Source organism: Culex quinquefasciatus, chromosome 3 (genome assembly GCF_015732765.1).
Source record: "Culex quinquefasciatus strain JHB chromosome 3, VPISU_Cqui_1.0_pri_paternal, whole genome shotgun sequence".
NCBI classification, from domain to species: Eukaryota; Metazoa; Arthropoda; class Insecta; order Diptera; family Culicidae; genus Culex; species Culex quinquefasciatus.
This window is the reverse complement of record NC_051863.1, coordinates 194418465-194443102: the sequence shown is the minus strand read 5'-3', so window position 1 is coordinate 194443102 and position 24638 is coordinate 194418465. Positions and strand designations below refer to the sequence as shown.

The following is a 24638-nucleotide window of genomic DNA, read 5'->3' as shown; positions in this document are numbered from 1 at the left end:
CATCGATTAAGCCCTGAGACTACGCCAAAGTGGGTTCTCGCAGCATGAAGTGGTGTCCATGTGTAAAAATGGAAGCTTCAGCAATATACTGAACACTTCGATTTTAATTCCACATCGAATCAAATCATACTCTTTGCCAAACAAGCATCAAACCTATGACACTCATTATGACAAAGCCCAGGGAGAAATATTTCGTTTGAAAAGTTCAGAAAATTTGCTATAAAATTGTCTAAGAGACATTTAAGATTAGACCTCTGGTTGCTGAGATTCAAAAGAAACAAGAAAATTGGAGTTTTTTAAGTCTCACCAAAACAGCTCACCATTTTCTAATGTCGATATCTCAGCAACTAATGGTCAGATTTTCAATGTTAAAACATGAAACATTCGTGAAATTTTCCGATCTTTTCAAAAAAAATATTTTGAATTTTTTTAAATCAAGTCCAACATTTCAAAAGGGCCAAACATTGAATATTACGCCCATTTAAAATGTTAGTCTTGATTTAAAAAATTTCAAAATATTTGTTGGTCACTCATTTTCACTATTTTTAAAAATCGAAAAACTGCAAATATTTCACTAAAATCAAACATTCGGTGGCTATATCTTGAAAACGGAGCTCTTTATCAAAAAATCTGTAAAGTAGTTTCCGATTGCAAATTCAATTTTGCATTAAAAAATAACGTCAAATTTGTTTTTACATGAAATTTAGATTTTTTCCAAAAATCATTATTTCTTCAAAAATTCATAACTCGGCGGCAGATTTTTTGACCATGTTTCTCTATGGCTCAAAAGTTGCGGTTTTTTGTCTACTAAAACATATCAAAAAATCTCGAAAATTAAAAAATACTTATTTTGGGAAATTGATTTTTTGTGAAAGAAAGTTAATAAAAAATCTGCAATTTTTTTCCGTGTACCTATTTTTTTCTCAATAGTCCTCAACAATAACTACAACTTTGCCAAAGACACCAAATTGATCAGAAAATTCACTCAAAAGTTCCGCTGTTTGAATATTTACATATCATTTTTGTATGGACATCAGAGAGTTGCTCATCATATTTAGCATGTTTAGGTTAATTTTGAAATCTCTTGAATTTTTGAAAATGTTCGATGTTTTGTATCGGAAAAGATTTTCTTCACTAAAATTTTGGTTTTCCTCAAATCATACAATTTTTTAATCTAATGATTGCAAAACAACTGAACTAGTGCAATATGCTTTTTAAAACACTTTTTTGCATTCAAGTGTCGAAACTATGGATTGTTATTTCATTTTCTTTTCTTTTTTTATCAGATTTATAGATTTTATAGAACAAAGATTTGGGTTTAAACCCAAATTGGTGATTTTCACCAAATCTTCACTAATTTTCCAGTTTTTTTTTCAGTGCCGAATTGCGCCAAAAAAATCGCCTACTTTGATTAAAACTAAAAATTTGATAGGTTCTCCTGCTTGGATTTGGCTCAAATGCCCTTATTTGCATGTGGAATCAACCACTAAGTGAAACTTTTTACAAAACGGATCACGAAAATGTATAAGTCATCATCATTGATATATAAAATCCGTAATATAATTATGCATAATTTCCAAACAATATTGTTTTGAAGACCTCTGGCACTCCAAAAATAAACCCCCAAAACCGAACACACAACACAACCTTCCAAAGAAGAGAACAAGGCACTCCTTCGTCCAAACCCGGTCTAGCGGGTTCCTCAGATCTCCTTTCAACACCATCATCACCAACCGACACCCGTCAGTCAAAACTTTTCCTCCGCTCACGGAAAAACTGCGGGAAAAAGCTCGTTCTCTCTCTCGGTAGAATTTCCCTCCTTTTTTCTCTCTCTCTCTCTCCCAAGTCTCGACCTGTTTGAGCGCGCCAAGCCAGCAGAATAAGCTCAACACGCGGCGGCGGCGGCGGCGGCCGAAACTTTGCCCATGAATGGCCACGATCTTCGAGAGTCCGTCCTCGTCGGTCGTCGGAGTCGGTCACAGCAACGGTTTCCTCCTTTTCGCGCGTACAAGACTCTTCGCGCGCGCGTTGGGAACCTATTTTTAGTCCGGGTTCGGAACACCGTTGACACAGTAATCGCGCGTCCTTTGAACCGAAAACGACAACACTAATCAGTCGAGGACCTGTTTGGCAAACGTTTGTCGTCGGTGGGACTCCTGGGAGTGTGCCACGTGAGAGAATCGAGGGCACGTGGCGTGGGGTGGTGGAGGCGGTGGGAGGACGAAAAAAAGCAAAGTTTTATCGATTCTGGAGCATTAAAAACAAAACACACCACATTACTTACGATCCCGTTGTGGTCGAGGGCTGTTGAGAAAAACGTGGTGGTGGTCATCAACAAGCTTCATCCGGAATCTGGATCTACCTCGGAATACCAAAAAAAAAGTGTGACCGCAAGTGACAAGTGAATTTCCCGAAAATCCAAGCCCAGTGGAAACCCAAGTGCAGAAAAAAGTTTGAATATGAATCTTGCCCAAGCGCGCAAAGGATTATGAATGCAGTTTCCTTATTTAGGTCAGTGTTAACGAAAAAGGAAAACAACAAAATTCTACTGGAAAAAAAGGAATGCTTTTAATAAGCCCCGATGACGACGAGATGACGAAACACGTCGAATAATTATAGGCTAAAGCAAACTTTAATGTTGCATGACATTGAAGAAAACGTTGTTCTGGTGGAGAAACTACAATGTTGGGGGTCGGTAGTTTTCTTTCGAAGAAAAAAAAGACCTGTGCCCACACGATGCTGAAACAATGAACGAATTTTGGGACCTTTACAATGCGTGTGTTTTGAGTTCAGGGATTACTAACCGTTCAATGAGGAAAAACAACAAATTTGGGATACATTTGAATAATTTTTTTCATTATAAATAGTTTTCAACCGTTTGTACGTATTTTTCTCTTCAATTTTTTTGCTAAATAAATTGTGTTTTCCCCATACATTTTCGGGAAATTCAGTTTTTTTTTTATTTTTCAATTTTCGAATGGCGCATTTGTATTGCTAAATTCAAAATACTATGGATTTTTTCGATTTTGATTGCGTTTTTTGTATCATTAACTCAAAAGTCATGATTTTAATTGAATAACAATGTGAACTAATGAACATGAAATCATAATCTTGCCATTCTCGCAATGCACGAGCCAAAAGGGTTGAACTTTTCGAAAAATAATACCTACTTTCAATAGTTTTAGAGGCTCACACTTCTGAAAAGTGGTCAAAATCTTCACTCTTTCAAAAAAAACTTTTTCGTTAAATTCTGATAAGGCCGTTGCAAATATTTTTCAAAGTTTAAGTAATTTTAAGGGAAATTTAATGTACTTTTCGAATCTACATTGACCCAGAAGGTTCATTTTTTTCATTTAGAACAAACATTTTTCATTTTAAACCCCTTATGTGTATATATTGGGGTGGGTACGTTTTTTCAAAAAGTTCTCGGATCAAGTTTTAGTATGATTCCCCTTGTATGGCATGCCCATAGGGACTTTCATGCCAAATATCAGCTCATTTGGTTGTAAACTGGCTGCGCGCATCGAGGTTAAAGTTTACATGGGAATTACTATGGGAAATTGGAACTTTTTGTTCAAACGCTCCTACAGGTCTGGGAAAATCACGCGCCAACTTCTGGTATGGTCAGGCCTATGGGGAATGGTCTGGAGAACACTTTTCCCGAAGAGAGCATATGAATTCGTTGTCCCTAGACCTGGCGCATCGACAAACAATTCGATGTCTCCGAAATCAACGGTTTTCCCCCAAAAAGCATCAAATTTTCCTTAGCATGCTATGAAAGATTGATGAACACCGCGACGCCATATTTCAGACAGCTACCACGTGGTTGAAAAATGGAAGACGTGAAGAATGAGAGACGTGAAAAAATGAGCTACACTCACTCAATTCGTGTCATATGACTGATTCGTAAAATCCTCTTTAAACACTATTCTGACTATTTTTAAACAATTGAATGGTTCTAGACTGTGCAAAACCCTTAAAACAACCATTACTTATATTCAAAATTACATTTCCATACACAAAAAGTATGTATGGATAAGGACTACACTGAAAAAAAATAATACACGGTAAAAAAAATTGGTGATTTTTAATTCAACTTTTTGTCACTGAGACTTGATTTGAAAAAAAACACTATTCTTAATTTTTAATTTTTTGATATGTTTGAGGGGACATAAAATGCCAACTTTTCAGAAATTTCCAGAATGGGCAAAAAATTTTCGAATCAACACTATTTTTTTCAAAAAATCGAAATATCGGTCACAAAAAAATTTTAACTTTATTTTTCGATGTAAAATCAAATTTGCAATAAAAAAGTACTTTAGTGAAATTTTCAAGAAGTGCAAGTTATAGTCATTTTTAGGTAACTTTTTTGAAAAATAGTCGCAGTTTTCCATTTTTTTATTAGTGCACATGTTTGCCGACTTTTGAAAAAAATATTTTTTGAAAAGCTGAGATAATTCTCTTTTTTCATTTTTTAAAATCATGACTAGCATTTCAAAAATGCGTAATATTGAATGTTTGGCACTTTTGAAATGTTAGTATTGATTTGAAAATTTTAAAAGTATTGTTTTCGGAAAGGTCGGAAAATTTCACGAATGTTTCATATTTTAACATTGAAAATCGGACCATTAATTGCTGAGATATCGACGTTAGAAAATGGTGGGTTGTTTGGGTGAGACTTATAAAACATCAATTTTCCTGTTTTTTAACTTTTGCATGGCAATATCTCAGCAACTATAGGTCGTATCAACAAAGTTCAAAAAAGCAAAATAAAGAGAATTTTCTCAGCACTTCAAAAGTATTTTTTCAAAAGTGGGCAAACATGTGCACTATTTTTTTAAAAAAATGAAAAACTGCAACTATTTTCTAAAAAGTCACCTAAAAATGGATTTTATTTGAAACCAGTGGACTTTATCAACATTTCACTAAAGTACTTTTTGATTGCAAATTTTATTTTACATCAAAAAATGAAGTTGAAAAAATTTTGCGATCAATTCGATTTTTTGAAATAATCAGTATTGATTTAAAAATTCATAACTCGCTCTAAATTTTTTTGCAAAACCTGGAAATTTCTGAAATTTTGGCATTTAATGTCCTCCAAAACATATCAAAAAATAAAAAAATTAAAAATAGTGTTTTTTTGCAAATCAAGTTTTAGTAACAAAAAGTTAAATTAAAAATCACCATTCTTTTTAACCGTGTATCAGTTTTTTCAGTGTAGTCCGTATCCATACCTACAACTTTGCCGAAGACACCAAATCGATCAAAAAATTCCTTCAAAAGATACAGATTTTTTAATTTTCATTTATCATTTTTGTATGGACAGCTGCCAAATTTGTATGGAAAATTATATGGACAAACAAATGATGCAAAATGGCTTCTTTAGGGATATCGAAGGCACCAAAAAGTTTCAGCCGGATTAAAAAATACAAAAATTAAAATTCAAAAAAAAGATCGCTTTCGTAGAGAACTACTCTGCATCAAAATCTGCAACAGTGGATTTACTGTAAATGTAAATGTTACATTTTATAGCAGTTTTTGCAGCAAACTCATTTAACATTTTTGCCCTAATAGTCAGTCAGCGATCTGCATGTAATTTTAAACTGACGATATCTCGAAAACTATTGATTCGATTAGTGAAATTGTCTAATCTCTTGAATAATTTTTTAATAAGTTTAAAATAGTAGACCTTTTCAATAGTTATGCTTGATTGCTTGCTTCTTTTGTCAAAGCGAATATATGGACAAAATTTAATATAAAAAAATCAAATTTGCTTGCTTCTTTTGTCATAGGAAATGTATGGGAAATTAAAAAATCGTGTTTACACTTAAGACGATGATTCTAGTCAGAAACTTCTGTACTGTACTGTTTTCGTGTAGTTTTTGCCACAGTTTATGTTGTCTAGTTTTCGCACTCTACGTTACATGTAAACACACATATATATGTAAATAACAGAACACAAACAGGACGAAAAGGTCAGTGAACTTGTCCTGACCGTAAATTTTCTTGTAGGAAAACCACCTCAGAACAGTCTCTTTCCCTGACAGACCTCAGATCAGGTCAGAACAGTTAATTTACTGCCAAATACAGCCTAGTTTACGCGAATAAAGTCTTGTTGTATTAAACAGTTTTGTTCTTTGAAATCTGAGTGTTGTAATTTGTATTTACCGGGAAAGAAAGTGCGACAGGATCAACAGACGTTCTTATGTGCGCAAACAAATCGCGAAATAATTTTCTAAAATGTAGAGAACGACTCTTTTGTGTTTTTTAAAGAGGTAACCCGGTTCTTTAGAAAAAAAGAAAACAGGGAGGTACATAACATTATTATTGTTCAAAATAAAGGTATTTTTATTAAACCGCTAATTTAATTATTTTGACTAAGAAAATTTCTTCAGTTATATTGAAAGAACATTTTTGTTTTTCGCTTTTTGGGTGTTTTTGAAACAGCAATGAAAATGTTTGAATGAGACTTCAAAAATGGGTATGCGAGTTTTGTTGCAATCCAATACAAGGAAAGATCAATTTAAACTGAAAATACAATTATTACACCAACAAAAAATGAGAAAAAAGACTGCGCAGGCTCAAGCATGAAGTTTTGAGTCCCCAGAACCAAATTTTATATGGAGAATTAGGGCGGGACGCCGCTGTTACATACAATTCCAAAATTGCATGCTATATGTGGGAGTAGCGAACAGCCAATTCCAATTTGAACCAATTCTCCATTTAAAAAAAAAACAATTGGGCCCTGTCTAAATATTTTTGAAAAATTTTAAGTGCACGGACTCCAAACTTCATGCTTCCCCTCGAGTTGAGCCTGCGCAGAAATTTTGTTGGTCGGTGTTATTTAAGAAACGATATTTCAAAGCAATTTAAATTATTGAACCAAAAAAAAAATCACAAAAATCCTTGCTGTTAAATAAAAGATGCATGCAAGAATTTTCGCAAAGTTAGGCCCAATTGTACAAATATGAATTTAAAAAATCCAGTTCAATCTCAATGTCTATTTGCTTGGAAAAAAGGAAGTAAAATAATAAATTCAACTATTTAAACATACTTCAAAACCAATAAATATCTCTTAAAACTGTTTTTGAGAGTAAGGGAGCGGCCGTGGCTGACTGGTTACGGTGTTTGCTTTGTAAGCGAATGGTTCTGGGTTCGATTCCCATCTGCTCCCAACGAGAAAGTTAAGAACACAGAAATTTGAATTGATGAATATGAACGAAAAACCAAAGTCGCTCGAGGCGGGGTTCGATCCCCCGTCATTTAGATTGGTAAGCAAAAATGCTAACCACTAGGCCATGACGACTTGGTGAGCATAGACTGGAATTAGGAATACTGTTACAACCAACCCGCAACGCCTTTCGAGGTGTATCCTAGAGTTCTACCTCTCCAACTAACATTGAGTCCAAAACCTCCCTACAAACATCTATACCACTAAGGTGACGTAGGGGTCCTTGCGCACTTTAGATAGGTGTTTACTAACGATCCTCCCCATCCCTGAGGATAGCTTGGACCCGGCCCGGACCCCCTTATGCCCTGGGTTGTATTACACACTCATCAAAAGATGAAGACATGGTATCTCCCGTGTTGGATTATTGTTCCGGATGAGGGTCTAACACAACCACACCAAACAGTGGGATAAGCGTTGTGGAGCCTTCCGGTGGTGGGGCGTCCTCCAAATGCTAATGCTAATGCTAATGCTAATGCTTAAAACTGTTTTTGAGAGTTTGTAGGAATATTTGTGTAATCAAAATTCATTTGTTTTTGTTTTTGGGAAAAATCGAAAAATCAAAAATGGGACTTGAGTTTACACCCTGGCCAAAATGTTAATATTCCAGTATGACTAAGTAGGTATAAGTTTTAAAAAAGCCAAATGTTGTAGTATTTGCTATTAACTTGAAAAGTTATCATTACTTGGTCAAAGCTCAGTCAAAACACCGTCTCACTAGTTTTTTTTATTGCTCAAAATTAATTGTTATGCAAACGATCCTCCTCCAAATTACAACAATTATCCCCGTTTGACGGTAATTTATGTATACATGCATTTTCATGTTATTCCTTTTTTTGCTGCTGCTGCTCCTGCTAGTCCCAGTCTAGAGCAAAGTTACACGTCCAATGTTGAATGAACGTATAACAAACGAACGGCTCAAGACACGAACCCGGTCCGCGAAGCACACAAAAGAGCACACCTCGGCGACGATTTCGTGCTCTGATTTCAAGGAAAGAGTCACACCGCGTGAAGTTTATTACTTTTACAGTGGGGATGGTTTTAAATTATGATAAAAATAATGAGGAAACACTTCAATCAACGGAAACACGAACCAACATTAAAAATTGAATAAAAACGTTGTAAATCTCCCCTAAAATAGGTTAAAATCAATCGAAAAGTTCAGGGTTAATTCGTTCGTGCCAGGATCCAATTGTTTGGCAAATCAGTCGCGCCCGGAGCACACCTAACCTCAAAACGCTTTAGTAAGAGTCATGATGTTGTGGAATCAACTACCGTGACTGTGATGAGTTGGATAAAAATAAAAAAATAAAATGGTGTACAAAATCCACCTGTGAGCTAATATTGTGTGTCTGTGTTTGTCTTCGCAGTGTCTTCTATCTGTCATCAGCGCTATGGATTCACGCCGTTGCCGGAGCTTTCGACTATCGACTTCCAGCCGACGTTAAGAAGTACGATAAGAATGTCAAACCAGGTGAGTTTGGGTACGGGGCCGGGGGTGGGTGGGAATTGGGGCCAAGTGGCCAGGTCGTGTGATTGGCAGGGGGTGTTACAATCCGTGGGGAGCTCGCTCACTTTTTCGGGTTGTTGCTTTTGCTTGAAGTCAAGCACGCGACATTTGCAAATGCACTCAGAGAAAAAAAAATTTAACTGTAAATTTAACGATAAATCATAGTTGTAAGAATTTATTTAAAAAAAAAAACAGTTAGTAACTGATTTTAATTTGAAATGGGAGGGTGTAGAAGAAGACAAATCCTCCAAAATAAAACTGTCCTGCACGCAGAAAAATAAGTTCCAAAAATCGGAACCAGCGTTTATGAAATTGGAAATCACAAAGTGCTCAAATTCCATGGAACGTTTTTGAAAAAAGTACTAAGAAATCTGAATCGTTTGTTCATGATTTTAAGAACTATTTTTTTCCGTATAGGCACATTTTCTGCGTGTAATAATATTGCGTGTTGGAAACTCTTTCCCAGGAAAAGCTGAACACCACGCGCAAGGGAAACAAGTGGCCCAGGGGGAAAGAACAAACACCCCCCAAAAGTAACACTAAAAGGAACCTTGAGAATTCCCGAAATTTTATTATAGATTATGTTCGGTTCCGTTCCATTTTCGGATTTGTTGGCCTCTGCATGCATAATAATGCTCCGCAAATCTGGCGAGAATCGATACACCAAAATCCCTTCCTTTAGAAGAGACACTTGTTAATGAGCACACCATTTGTCAATGCCTTACCGACAGAGGAGGAGAAAAGTAGGTTTGGCGTCTTTTAGTCACATCAGACAAGTTTATTTGTGCGGTTTACGATTACAACCGACGACGACAACGATGACGACGCGGCCGCCTTGACAAATTTAAATAAATCGATGGCGTGTGGAAATGCGCGCAAAATGAGGAAAAAGGCGCGGAAAAACGTCATGTTCGCGACCTGTATCGTGTTTATCAACAACTTTGGCGAGGAGGTTGAAAGGAAATCTTGCCTGGTTGTGAAGCAAATGACAAATTTATTGAAAAGCCTTTCAAAATAAATACCATCTCAGATTCTTAAAATATCAAAAATTAAAAAAAAATGCTTGTGTAAAAAAAATGATACAATTAAAACTTTTGAGGTTTTCAGTTGTAACAATATTTCTAATTTCAATCTAAGCTCACCAAATCGCCATATAAGCATTTGCGAACTACTTTGAATTTTCGTTTACATAAAGAATTTCAAAATTTCTATGTCCTTACCTTTCTCGTTAGGAACAGATAGGATTTGAACCCAGAAATATTCGCTTACAAAGCAAAAAAAACGTATCCAGTCAGTCACGGCTGCTCCCTACAAAAATGAGCATAGATAAGATTTCAATTTATATTTGCCCGAGCAGACGGAAATAACTTGAGAATAACATTTTTTTTTTATATTTGAAAATACTAGGCCAATAACATTTTATGTTATTTATAACAAGATTTGTTATTCGTCGTTATGATTTTTTTGTTATTAATCCAATAACAATTATTGTAATAACAGACTAATAACATTTTTAGTAATTCTTCGAACAAATCTTTGTTATTATTTTTTGTTATTTTAACAACTAATCCGATCATCCCAAAACAGTTGGAGGAATTTCGATTCGATAACATTTTTTGTTATTTTTACAGTTTTTGTTATTGAAAGGCATGAATTTTGTTATTACCGTCTGTTCGGGTGGGCCAAAAATTTTGATTTTTTGCTATTGCCTCAAAATTAGAATACAAATTTTGGATGTCACCATTCACAGGGTGAGCACTTAGATCCCATTTTCAAATTTTGGACTTTTCCAGAACCTGAAATGATAGGCATTTCTTACCTAGAGAATAATTTGGCCGTTGCAAATATTTGTCAAAGTTCATGTCGCCCCCCTTCAAAATATGTTCGAAAAATCAGGAGGCAAAAAAATATTCAAAAAACTTCAAAAATTTTATGAAAATAAAAGTTAAATCAACTGAAAACAATCTAAAATGCATCAAATTTAGCATGTTTGGGCTGGATTAAAAATATTTTTGCAATGCCGTCGTGAAACTACTTACTTTTCCTGTCATTCTTGAGCGACGAAATAGCCTACTTTTCTGTACCAAAAATAACAGAATCGAATAGCAATACTTTTCAAAATAAATGCTGAAAAATTCTACTTTTCCGCACTCAAATTGGTGCTGAAAAGTTGAACTTTTCAGCACTTGTTTTGAAAAGTTACACTTTTCAACATTTTTTTTTATTTAAACGATTTATTGACAAAATACATGAAAATTTGACTTAAAATTTCACTCATGTGTGTTTTTTGGAATTGCAAAAAATGTTGTATGGAACTCGTTGCAAAACTTGATTTTTTCAGCACTCTTCGTATTTATCCAACTCGGTGAACCTCGTTGGATAAATGTACGACTCGTGCTGAAAAAATCCTCTTTTTGCAACTTGTTACATAAACTACTATTTTGCAATTCCATCGCGAAACTACTTACTTTTTCTGTCATTTTTGAACGACGAAATAGCCTACTTTTCTGTACCAAAAATAACAGAATCGAATAGCAACTTTTTTCAAAATAAATGCTGAAAAGTTCTACTTTTCAGCACTCAAATGGGTGCTAAAATTTCACTCAGTGTGTGTGTTTTTTTGGAATTGCAAAAAATGTTGTATGGAACTCGTTGCAAAACTTGATTTTTTCAGCACTCTTCGTATTTATCCAACTCGGTGAACCTCGTTGGATAAATGTACGACTCGTGCTGAAAAATCCTCTTTTTGCAACTTGTTGCATAAACTACTATTAAAACCTTTTCGAATATTACGACTTTGATTTACATTAAATGGACGGAACACATTACAGTAGGTTAATTTTCTAAGGTATCGTCACTTGAGCAATTCTCTACCAAAACCGGAAATGGATTTTATTTGTATTTTTTGATTTGGCTCAAACTTTGTGGGGGCCTTCCCTATGACCAAATATGCTATTTTGTGTCATTGGTTCACCCATACAAGTCTCCATACAATTTTGGCAGCTGTCCATACAAAAATGGTATGTAAATATTCAAACAGCTGTAACTTTTGAGTGAATTTTCTGATCAATTTGGTGTCTTCGGCAAAGTTGTAGGTATTGTTGAGGACTTTTGAGAAAAAAATAGGTACACGGAAAAAAAAATTTGCAGATTTTTTATCAACTTTTTAAATAAAACTCAATTTCCCAAAATACGTATTTTTGATTTTCGAGATTTTTGATATGTTTTAGGGGACAAAAATCCGCAACTTTTGAGCCATAGAGAAACATGGTCAAAAATCTGCCGCCGAGTTATGAATTTTGAAAAATAGTGATTTTTGGAAAAATCGAAGTTTCATGCAAAAACAAGTTTGACATTATTTTTTAATGCAAAATTGAATTTGCAATCGAAAAGTACTTTACAGATTTTTTGATTAAGGGCTCCGTTTACAAGATATAGCCACCGAAAGTTTGATTTTAGCGAAATATTTGCAGTTTTTCAATTTTTAAAAATAGTGACCATGAGTGACCATTTCTAAAGGGCCAAATATTGAATATTACGCCCATTTAAAATGCTAGTCTAGATTTAAAAATTTTCAAAATATTTTTTTCGAAAAGATCGGAAAATTTCACGAATGTTTCATGTATTAACATTGAAAATCGGACCATTAATTGCTGAGATATCGTCATTAGAAAATGGTGGGCTGTTTGGGTGAGACTTAGAAAACTTCAATTTTCGTGTTTCTTTTTCTTTAAGCCGCTGTATCTCAACAACCAGAGGTCCAATCTTCAATGTCTCTTAGACAATTTTATAGCAAATTTTCTGAACTTTTCAAAAAAAATATTTTTAGAAATGGTCACTCATGGTCACTATTTTTAAAAATTGAAAAACTGCAAATATTTCGCTAAAATCAAACTTTCGGAGCCCTTAATCAAAAAATCGGAAGTCCTTAATCAAAAAATCTGTAAAGTACTTTTCGATTGCAAATTCAATTTTGCATTAAAAAATAATGTCAAACTTGTTTTTGCATGAAACTTCGATTTTTTCCAAAAATCACTATTTTTTCAAAAATTCATAACTCGGCGGCAGATTTTTTGACCATGTTTCTCTATGGCTCAAAAGTTGCGGATTTTTGTCCCCTAAAACATATCAAAAAATCTCGAAAATCAAAAAATACGTATTTTGGGAAATTGAGTTTTATTTAAAAAAAAGTTGATAAAAAAATCTGCAAATTTTTTTTTCCGTGTACCTATTTTTTTCTCAAAAGTCCTCAACAATACCTACAACTTTGCCGAAGACACCAAATTGATCAGAAAATTCACTCAAAAGTTACAGCTGTTTGAATATTTACATACCATTTTTGTATGGACAGCTGCCAAAATTGTATGGAGACTTGTATGGGTGAACCAATTACGCAAAATAGCTTATTTGGTCATAGGGAAGGCCCCCACAAAGTTTGAGTCAAATAAAAAAATACAAAAAATAATAATGGTCGAAATCGGCCGATTTCGTAGAGAGTTGCTCACTTGACAAATTGACGCTAGTTTTCTGATCTATTCGATAAAAAGTATTTCAGAGATGTTCAAGCTTGGTCATGACTTCTACAGGTCACATTTTTACACAAAAAAAAAAACACTTTTTAGTGACTGTAACTTGGGTACGGTGCGCGATATCACATTTTATGTGAAGGATTTTTGATTGGGAGTTTTATCAGAAATAAAAAAAAAAACAAAAAGGTTGCTTAACTTTTTTCACGTTTTCAAAAACTATGATATTTTTGGAAATTTGGTAACACTGCATAATAAATTTTTACTAACTTGTTCCATAGCTCAAAAGATGCTAATTTTTGTCATCTAAAACCTATCAAAAAAGATTTTTCAAAAATGGCTGATTTGCAGTTTCTACAACTTTGCCCAAAACACCAAACTGGTCAGAAAATCCGTTCTTATGATACATGTGCAAAGTTTCATCCACATTGAAAAGCACAAAAAAATAAATTAGGTGTTCTGAGCCTTAATTCCAAATATGAGCTTGATTGATTGCGACAGGACCTGGCGCTTTGACTTTAAACAGGATTTCGCCTGTAAAATCGGTGCGTTTTGGTTTGCATTTTTCAGGCAAACAACGTTGCCGGAGAGTGCGAAAAGATTCACCCACTATTAAGAATGTTATGGAATTTATATCATCACCGCTGATAACTTCAACTTTTTCTTCACTCTCTTCTGGCAGCACTTGAAGCTACTGCAGAAAAGATTGAGACAGGCAGCAAAAGACGTCCTGCTTCAACCCATCGGTATTTCACAAATATGTTTTAATCCTAGACGAGGATTGTTACAAATGTTCCACTAACAACACATAATTTTTCATTTTGTTCAAAAAATCAATTTAATAACACTGTTAAGTTTTCGACGAATGCAACAATGTGAATCCTCAACCGTGCTTCATTCTTCCAAATAGAACCAAAAAAATCAAACAAAGGAAAAATGCTGACTGTTGAAGGTGAAGAGTCACATGCAATCCATCAAAAGTAAAACATCGCAAGGTTCAAATTTTCCGCCGTTACTTCCTTCAACTTCCTTTACATTGGAAAAAAAATAATAAAACAGAGCTTACAATGCCCATCATCGCCACGGGTATCATCAATTTTCCTTCCGGTGGCATTCGCGCGTTCTCCCCCTGAAGTTATGCACGGCATGTGCTGAAATGCAATAAATAATTACACCTTTTAGGGCAGACAGATAGGCTTGGCTTGGCTCTTCGCAGTGCGATTCTGACGGGGCAAAGAAACAAACAAAAGTGCACCACCCCCTTTGAAGCTCCACTCCCTTATCACATTGAACTGTTCGCTGTAGCTCGTCATACGACAGACAATTGGACGCAAATCTGCTTTGAAATGTATCATTTAATTTATTTATTTCTTGCATTTCAAGAAATTTGTTTTTTTGGAAACTCACCACGGCAATTCTGTATTCACCACACCATGTGTTTGACAGGAGCTTGAAAGTTGAAAAAAATCAATGTTTTACATCTGCTTGCCTGTGATTACTATATGTAACAGAATACCAACAGAAGAGCGAGCAGTTGCTCACACTGCAATAAGATAATTGAACTGCAATCCATTTGCCTTATTGGCTCGATTTAAAGCTCAGGTCGCTAAACTTAGTCTCCAATCTGACCCAGAGTTAAAGGTCCCACCACACCCACTCTGAAAAATTCAAATGCGACCGACCAAACTAGATTAAAGTTCTAATTTAATGCCAGTTGGCATGCCCCTGGGGGGAGACGACGGTAATTATAGTCACACCTCTGCACAGTTGTTAACAGGAGAGGAAGGGGGGTCGCTTTCGGTTTTAATCGTCTCCTTGACATTGACGCTGAATTTACTCAGAAATTCTATCCGTCGCTGTGAGGGACAACAGACTTGGTCTGGGTTTAAGCTAATGACGATGGCCATCTAAAGTCGAGCTGAACTTGGGGGCGAAATCGATGAGCTTGAACAAAAAAAAAGATGAAACATTCAGAGAGCCCACATCATTACGATTGACAATTGTGTCTGTAATTGTAGTCAAACGCTGATTAAAAAATTGCTAATTATGCTTTGAAGAGCAATTACGGGAAGTAATCTGCAGTGCAGGTTGTTTGAGTTGACGGAAGCTTTTAGACTTTTATGATTAAACTTTTAATTTTTCTTTGTTTTCAGGTTCACTTACCGACATATCAGTATCACTCTACATCAATCGAATATCGGGAGTGGATGAAAACAAAGAGGTGAGATTTATAAATAAAATACAACAAAAAAAAAATTACCCAAAATCTTCACCCCCACCAGGAAATCTCCATCGACGTGTTCCTGCAGGTGTCGTGGGAGGACCCCCGGCTGGTACCGGTGGACGATCCGGTGGCGCCCCTGACGAAGCAGTACGTCGAGCTGACGCTGGCCGAGCGGGAAACCGTCTGGGTGCCGGATCTGTACATCCGGCAGCTGCGCGAACTCAAAGTGATGGCCCTGCTCGAGGAGCTGAGCAGTTTGCGGCTCTACAAAAACAGCACCCTGGTGCTTAGTATAGGGTGAGTTGGGAAAGTGGGTTCGTCTGCTTCTTGACCGTTTCAATGATATTTGTTATTATTTTTAGAGCTACAATAATCTTCAAATGCGATATGGATTTCGTATTGTATCCCTTAGACGTACAAAGATGCCCCGTAGATTTTAGCAGCTGTGAGTATTGCAATTGTAGCCTCAAATATTTACATATTCCAACAAAAACGGATATAAAAGCTCTAACATTCTCAATGCATGGGGATTAGCGTGGTTCACGTTTCTATGAAAAAGACAAAAGTTGTTATTTTGTCTTGCATCAACCGGAATTTCGTTCTTTTATGTCCCCAGAAGCACTCCTGAAAATTTGAGCCCATTTGGTAAGGTCTAGGAGCTCCAGTTTTAATTTGAAATTTATATGGGATTTTGATTTATTTTCCATGGGAAACTATCTTTTTTTACATTGTATTAGGATTTTTTATAAATCGATGAAATGACTTGATTCTTATAGTAGGAGATAGGTTTTGAACTGGGAACAACTTTGTAGAACATACCAACATGCTAGGAAGTGACCCTTTAAAGATACAGATACTTTTAGATGGTGGCTGGCCCCTTCAAAAGCCACCATCTAAAAGTATCTGTATCTTTAAAGGGTCACTTCCTAGCATGTTGGTATGTTCTACAAAGTTGTTCCCCAGTTCAAAACCTATCTCCTACTATAAGAATCAAGTCATTTCATCGATTTATAAAAAAAAAAATCCTAATACAATATAAAAAAAGATAGTTTCCCATGGAAAATAAATCAAAATCCCATAGGGACCATCCATAAACCACGTGGACACTTTTTTGGGAATCTGTTAAACCCTCCCCCCCCCCCTTCGTGGACAATTTTCCATACAAACAAAATCTTTTTTGTATGGATCGTGGACAATCGCCATACCCCCCCCCCCCTAAAGTGTCCACGTGGTTTATGGATGGTCCCATATAAATTTCAAATTAAAACTGGAGCTCCTAGACCTTACCAAATGGGCTCAAATTTTCAGGAGTGCTTCTGGGGACATAAAAGAACGAAATTCCGGTTGATGCAAGACAAAATAACAACTTTTGTCTTTTTCATAGAAACGTGAACCACGCTAATGGGGATTCCCAGGAATCACGTGAAGTTTGATTTTTTTTTATTTTTGGTTTTGATGAAAAATTATTCTTCTCCATAGTTTTTCTATACAAACTGTGAAAAAACACCATTCTGCCAATCCAATGTTGTCAAAATTCCAAGTTGATTTTGCATTTTCCAAATGGATGCTGAAATGTACTGAAAACTAAGTCGTTTCGTCATCCGTTTCGTTATGCCTACGGGAAAAGTAAGTTGTTTCACACCGGAATTGCAAAAAAAATAAGTTTCGGAAATTTAAAAAAAAAGTAAGATTCAAATTTTAAGAACAAACAACTTTTAAGATTTCGATGAATTTAGGAAAATATTTTTTTATATTTTGTAGGCCCAAAATTCAAAATTTGCAAAAAGTGCCCAATTTGATTAAAAATATAAAAAAATAAATCATAATGTACAAGCCTTACCCGATAAACTTCGTCTTGTCTCCTTTTTGTATTTTGACGTTTCGAGCTTTTTGCTTATTCAGCCTCCTGTGATCAAAATTTGATTTTACGTAACTTTCTCCATACAATTTGCCGATGCTCCGGAATCGGTTCCAGAGTAGCCAAAGTGTCAATTAGTTAGCTTAAGAACCTTCCTTGGACTTATACGAACCCAACGCAACAAAGAGTATCTCGATCCGACGTTCCGTGTTCAACTGATTCGCGTTCGAACAAAACCATCGAAATTTTTTATATTTATAGTAGGGTGTTTCATCCAAACAAAAAATTTCTCAGAACCAGGCAAACCGAGGTTCCCCTAGTAGAGGATTCCCATAGGGACTCTCATGCCAAATATCAGCCCATTTGGTTGAGAATTGGCCTGTCCCCAACGGTTCAAAGTTTACATGTAAATTACTATGGGATTTTTATGCTTTTCGTTCAATCGTTCCTACAGGTCTGGGGACAACATGGATTCACTCGGAATAAAGACAGGTGTGTAGGGGATGATCTAATGAACAAATTCCAGAAGGAATCAGGGTTTTCCATTCTGTCCCCAAGGTGCGCATTGGATCGACGTCCGGTGTCTCCAGAATCAACGATTATCCTTCAAATGTACGCATTGTGCTTAGTATGCTATGACGGCTAGCTGAAAATTACGACGCCCCATGCAAGACGGTGAACACGTGGGGAAGCATCGATTGCATTATTATTACAAAATCATCATGTTACGTTATTTGGAGCATCATGTTACGTTATTAGGAGCATCAAAAATTATAATTTTATTACTTTAAAGTATGTTTCTGAGTCAAAACTTGAGTTAATAGTCTGCCACGTGTTCACCGTCTGACATGGGGCGTCTTAATTTTCAGCTAGCCGTCATAGCATACTAAGGACAATGCGTACATTTGAAGGGTGATGGGCTATCTACAATCACTTAGCTTAGAACATCTAAGTAAAGTAGTTACTTAGGAAAGTACGCAACTTACGGCCGTCATCCACAATCAACTTAGAAATTTTGCTGGGCTGATATACGTTGCTATGCAGTTGTTTGTTTACCTTTGATATTGAAACGTCAACTTACCGTAGATTTTGAAATTTTTCAAACCATACGTCAGTTTCTAATTTGATTACTTTTCCATTGTAGAAGCTCGGCTTCATTTCCATTGATTCAAATTCCTAAGCTAAGTGAAATTTTCTAAGCTAAGTGATTGTAGATAGGCCATGAATCGTTGATTCTGGAGACACCGGACGTCGATCCAATGCGCACCTTGGGAACAGAATGGACAACCCTAATTCCTTGTGGAATTTGTTCATTGGACCATTCCCTACACACCTGTCTTTATTCCGAGTGAATCCATGTTGTCCCAAGACCTGTAGGTACGATTGAACGAAAAGCATAAAAATCCCATAGTAATTTACATGTAAACTTTGAACCGTTGGGGACAGGTCAATTCTCAACCAAATGTGCTGATATTTAGCATGAGAGTCCCTATGGGTATCCTCTACTAGGGGAACCTCGGTTTGCCTGATTCTGAGAACTTTTATGTTTGGATGAAACACCCTAATATAGATGTATTTTGAACAGAGTGCATAATTGACAAAGGGAGCGCGTGGTCGTAAAAAATATTCGGAGTGAAAAGTGATTTCTTTTGTGATTTTCAAAGCCCTTCCTATATCATCGTTGATCGGAAAGCACGGCGTCGGGTGAATTGTGTTTAAATTTTTTGAATAAGGTTTTATTTTTTTGCGGTGAAAAAGCCATATATATAATGATATATAATGGTCGAAAGGCGCACTGACAATTTGGATCGTTGAGTGAATAGTGGAGCAAAATAACTGTGTGTGAGTGATTTTGTGTGTTAACCAGAAAGAACTTCCCATAGCATCGTTGCTCGGAAGGCTCGCCGACGGGTCTGTTATGAAAGTCCTCCCCATAGCATCGTAGCTCGGGAGGCATCGAAAAGCCAATACCTTATCCTACTAACCCAAAAAAAAAATTAATCACGTGATGCTTGAAGGAGATGCTGTGGATTCAACGGTCTCAAGTGGTATCAACAAGTATATAGCGAAAAACTATGTGCTTGATGAGTCTGCAACTTCAACTATCGGACTAGCATTCCTCCCTTTCGTTGAACTGCAGGCTTCTTGGGAGGGCGCCGGTATTGACTAATAAAGTAGGGATCTTCAGAGGTTAAACAGTGAACGGATGGTTGGCTCCCACTGATCATTTTTGATTCATTGTTTAACTTCAGCTGATCTGTCAATAACGGAGTAGCAGCTCATTGGCAGTCAACCATGCTCATGCTCATGCTCATGCTCATGCTCAACACCCTAATATAGATGTATTTTGAACAGTTTACTATCAATTGCCCTTGATTTTTTAAATGAATATTTAAATTTTTAGCAAGATATTTTTTTTTCTTGCCCTCCGGTTTTTTGGGGCATCAAAGAAGGGTAGGGCATAAAACTTGAACTTTTTACTGACCTGCAAAGTGGGTTTTTTTAATTGCTCAAATCTTGGATTATCTCATATTTTTTCAGGTTTTCCGGATTCCAAGAATCCAAATATATTTTATCAAGTTAATTATAATGTCTATGTAAAAATGGTAGTGTAAGTGAAAACAACTAAATAAAAATTCACTTGACAGTATTTAAATTTTACTGTTCAGAACATTGAGACTTTGTTTGTTTTTGGAAAACGAATCTGAAATATCTTGAGACTTGAGTTTTTAAATGTCACGGAAATCAAAAATCATCTTTTTTTTAAGATCAATTTGAAAAAAAACAAGCATTAAAAAGTGAACAATGTTTTTTTAAAGACATTTTAATATCATTTAAAAGTCAAGCGAGTTAATTATTTATTTTTCAAAAATAGATATTTCAATCACGAAAATTTCAAAACACATTTTTCAGCCTTTTGAAATAAAAAGTAAATGTATTGAACTGTGAAGCAACAAAATCAAACAAAATTAAGAAATAGTCGCACTTCAAAATTGCGATTGACAGCTGAAAAACAAGCGATTAACCTCTGCTAGTATGATAATTTGCAGGAGATTTTAAATTTTCCAAATCAGTTTGACAAGTCGCAATAAAGCGATCGATAGCAATAATTTATGTCGTTATTACTACCTTTTTAAAGTTCCTGGAATGTTCAAAACTCGGCCAAATTGGACGCTCTACACACAAAAAAATATTTCTGAATGTTACATCATTTATGATGTAACACTTTTGCACCAATTTTGCACGTCATTAAACATTTAAATTTAAATGAAATTTGATGTAAATTTGCAACAAATTATACGTAAAAACATGATTTTACGTGTGATTCAACCGTTTACGTCGAATCTCAAGTTTACATCAACTGAGTTTACATGTGATTCATTTTTTCCGTGTCGAGTAAATACACATATTTTTTTCTGTGTAGACTCGACCTAGGGGAACTATGCCCTTTCTCAGCCTATTTCTATTATCGGCCTATCAGCACTTTGATCATGAATTACACCTTTCATAAAGTGTTTTTGACTGTTCCAAAGTAATAAATAGCTCAAATAAAAGTGAGCAAGCAACTCTCCATTGTTGATACATCTGAAAATGTTGATTTTATAGCGGATAATGGCAAAAGTGATGAGAATTGGTCGAACAGCTTAGAGTGATTAAAATGGGTATATTTCCCCTATATGTTCCCTTTTTTGTAATTTGTTTGTCTTTGATCTAAATATTCAAAATTCAAAAGCCGATCTGTGATCTAAATTTCAAAGGAAAAAATTCGACTTGACTGACAATGGGTACATAAGCGATTAAATAATAAAAACGATTCATTTTCTCAAATTTTGATGATTAAAATTAAAAGAGGGAAAATGAAAAAAAAATTGTAAAAAAGTGCTGTAAGGATGTCACAAATTCAATATTCTTAGACAATTAGACTGTACTTTGTAAAAAATATTAGCGGCCTAACTAAGGAAACAGTTTGTTTTTTTTCAGACAATGAAATGGCATACCAAAAATAAAAAAAAAAAAAATTTCTGAATGAAATATTTTTTAAAATGTATTTTACACCTGTCCAGGTGTTTTGCAATCATAAGCTTTCAAAATAACTTAAAAGGATTTTTTTGTTTCGCCTAAAAAAGCTTTTTGCAGGGAATTTCACAAAGAGAGCGTTCTTTTATTACGTAACGCTTTTTTTATTTGTATGGAAATTTTGTTACGCTATAAAACAGCCATTATCAACCTTCTTCTACGCTGGTACCCCCTGCCATGTAAATCAAGTAGGCTCGGTACCCCCGTTGAGAATCGCTGCTATAAAAGAAATAAAAAAACGGACATGCTAAATATGAATTTAAACGCAGGAAAATGCATGTTGAAGTTTAAAAAAAACTAATTCTTCAGACCGACATAAATTTTGAAAAATATTTGCATCAGTCTTATTTTGAAGCGCGAGATTCAGCAAGATTTTTGCTATAGTAGGGCGTCCCAAAAAATGAAAAGTTGTCAAAACTTTGGTGCTCACCCCTAGAATGATAGATTGGGATGTCAGGAACAATGTTTTCATACAACAACAAAAATCCCAAAAATGATTTACAACTCGCGCGCGGAGCTTGAATGGAAATAGTGCATTTTTCGAGTTTTTTTTTCAGAAATGCGCGTAACAATCATACTAAAGTCATTCAAATTTGGTCGCCTTGGGCTTCAAGTTATAGTTTAATGTCTTGTGTTTGGGCATGGAGAATTTTCAAAATTCTTAATATATAAGCGTTTTTAGCATAAAACATTGGCTACTATGATTACAAACGGGAAAGCATATATTTTTGATATTTTTATTTTGCTCGCACAAAAACGACATTTGTTAATAAACCGTTGCAAATATTGTTCAAAGTTAATGTGACGATGACGTGAGATTGGGTCTGAGGGGTGAAATTGGGTCTTGAACAATTTCAGCATTTTTGTATGGCCCAATCTCACCTCCAAACCCAATGTCACCCCTGATGACGGTACTTGATTTTGCATATTAGTCGAATCTTCAAGTATGGGCAGATCTATAGTCTGAACAACAGTCCCCTTGGAACCAGCTGTCAAGCAAGATACGCTATGTCAAAGCAAGGCTGCGATCCAAATTTTTTTTTAAACTTCTAGTAGACACTAGCTGAAAAGTTCAAAAATATAAAATTTTTGGTAATGGTCAATAGTTTCCAAGATTCCGTCGAAGACACATAGAAAACGCAAACATTCATTATTGTCATCCTTTGCAAGGCCTTATCAAAAGGACCGATCAAAATAATCCAAATAAAAAAAAAATTAAAGAGGTACCATGCTTCTCCATGAAAATTAATCGCACCGCTCATTATCATTCCAGATAAGTATACCGTTAAGGAAATGCGCTTCCGCTGGCGCACCGAGAACGCCCTCACGTTTCCGCACGACTTCGGGGACGGGTTCTTCCGGCTGCCAAAGTACGTCGTCTCGTTCTACACCGAGCAGGAACCGCAGACGATCCACTACGGCGACGGTGAGCCAGGCCCCCGTATGGGACACTTGACCAACAATCGGGATATTTGCTGGATTAAAATTTTGACGCTTTTTTCCAGATAACCACAGTTCGGCCCGGCTTGAGATCACCCTTTCGCGGGAGGTCAAGAGCTACCTGCTGGAGAACTACCTGCCCTCGACGCTGTTCGTGTCCATGTCCTGGGGTTCGTTCGTCGTCGTGCCGGAAATCGTCCCGGGACGGATGGTGCTGCTGGTGACGACGCTCCTCTCGCTGATCACCATGTTCGACACGGTCCGGAACAACTCGCCGGACGCGCTCGAGCTCAAGTGTCTTGAGGTGACCTTCCAGGACTTTAGATTTTTAGTCAATTAATTACGAACAATTTCTTTGACTTTAAGGTGTGGCTGATATCGTGCACGCTGTTTGTGTTTTTCGCCCTGATGGAGTATTTCATCGTGCTGTTTGGCATTCGGTACGACAAGCACTGGCGAGTGGCGGCCAAAGCGCATCATCACCACCATCTCGGTGGCGGAGGAGGAGGAGCTGGAGGTCACAGCAGTGTACACGTGTCGGCACCGCCCGTCCAGCTGCAGCAGTCGACGCTTAGCCTCAGCCAGAGCACCGTCGAGACGCCGGTTGGAGAATTTCCCTTGTCCTCTTAAAAAAGTGGAAATTGAACATTTCCCGTCCTTTTGTTCCAGATGAATTCCAGTCACGCGCAGCGTGAAAACGGCTTGGAGAGCAACGCTGCGACAGGACTTTCCGGTGGCGGTGGCCTCAAAGTGCCCGGCGGTGCCACCAACAAGGTCCAACCGCAGGAATCGGACCCCACCAAGCTCGGTGGCGGTGGCGTCAGCGGCGGTTCGATCAGCAACCTGTCCGGGAGCTTCCAAACCACGCAACACGTGACTTCCGTAATGACCCGAAGACGGTAAGTAAAATGAAAATGTTTGAAACGGGGAAATATCAGTTTTAACCTAATTCGGACCTAGTGTTTACAGCTTCCGGAACGTGGCGGACGTGGCCCTGATGTACGCCGGCTCCCAGCGCGGCCGGCTGGACCAAATCTCACTGATAATCTTCCCGCTGAGCTTTCTCATCTTCACGATCGCCTACTGGACCATGTACATCAGCGAGTCGAACCGGAAGAAGCTTTGATCCGGCGAGCTTCCCCTTTCCTGTCCATTCTTCCCCCCGTTTTTGGTCAGCTTTATTGAAGTAGTTTGTTATCTTATAGAAAGGAGATAATCATCGTAGCCAGATAAGCCCGAAAGAAAAACAAATCAAAAGATAGTTATTATTATACAAAGTATAAATCAAACATCAAACAAGGAATCGCATTAGAAACTAGTGACTTAGCTATTATATACAAAGAAAACAAAACATCAAAAAATATTGCCTTCAAAGTATTTTTCTCTAGTCAAACGAGCATCGAAAAAAAAACAAATCAAGTCACCAAAAAATGCCTTTACGCGTTTGTACAGCAACACAACAAATCATATCAAATTTTATTATTGTTTTAGTTAGAGAAAGGAAAACAACTCGTTACTTTGCCTCATTGATAAATTTTAATCAAACATTTTAATAAACTGTAGTGTAAAACATTAAACTTTTTGTGTTTGAATACCGAAACAAGCCAGCCCTACTGCGTTGAGTTCACCGCAAAGATGATTCGTTGACACAGGTTGATTTTGGGTAAGACTGCTGACATTTGAGTAATTTTAACCCAAAATTGAGGGGGTGGATTCGACAGATCACGTGGCAGTGTCACCCGGCAGTGTTGCCAGTAGGGAAAATTTCTCGGAAA

General features: G+C 36.4%; 1 protein-coding gene across 3 annotated transcripts; it reads left to right on the top strand.

Moving 5' to 3' along the window:
* The first annotated feature begins 1960 nt into the window (after positions 1–1960).
* On the top strand, positions 1961–24440 carry LOC6050947 (glycine receptor subunit alpha-4). Of its 3 annotated transcripts, none has more exons than XM_038266030.1 (10): positions 1961–2511; positions 8599–8702; positions 15418–15485; positions 15547–15785; positions 15851–15933; positions 22697–22849; positions 22929–23167; positions 23230–23466; positions 23533–23762; positions 23824–24440. In XM_038266030.1, exons 1-10 carry the CDS (start codon positions 2489–2491, stop codon positions 23987–23989), a joined length of 1542 nt encoding a protein of 513 aa, XP_038121958.1. In that variant the 5' UTR covers positions 1961–2488; the 3' UTR covers positions 23990–24440. The 3 variants fall into 3 exon arrangements, with proteins under 3 accessions (XP_038121958.1, XP_038121957.1, XP_038121956.1); XM_038266029.1 differs by having other exon boundaries at positions 22697–22864; positions 23833–24440; XM_038266028.1 differs by having other exon boundaries at positions 22697–22864.
* Positions 24441–24638: the final 198 nt, after the last annotated feature.

Excerpts from the sequence above, each read along its gene's own strand:
- LOC6050947 (XM_038266028.1), top strand. The coding sequence starts at position 2,489 with ATGAATGCAGTTTCCTTATTTAG. Across the intron at positions 15,934-22,696 it reads CCCCGTAGATTTTAGCAGCT|ATAAGTATACCGTTAAGGAA; the intron begins GTGAGTATTGCA and ends TTATCATTCCAG. Across the intron at positions 23,763-23,823 it reads TCCGTAATGACCCGAAGACG|TGTTTACAGCTTCCGGAACG; the intron begins GTAAGTAAAATG and ends ATTCGGACCTAG.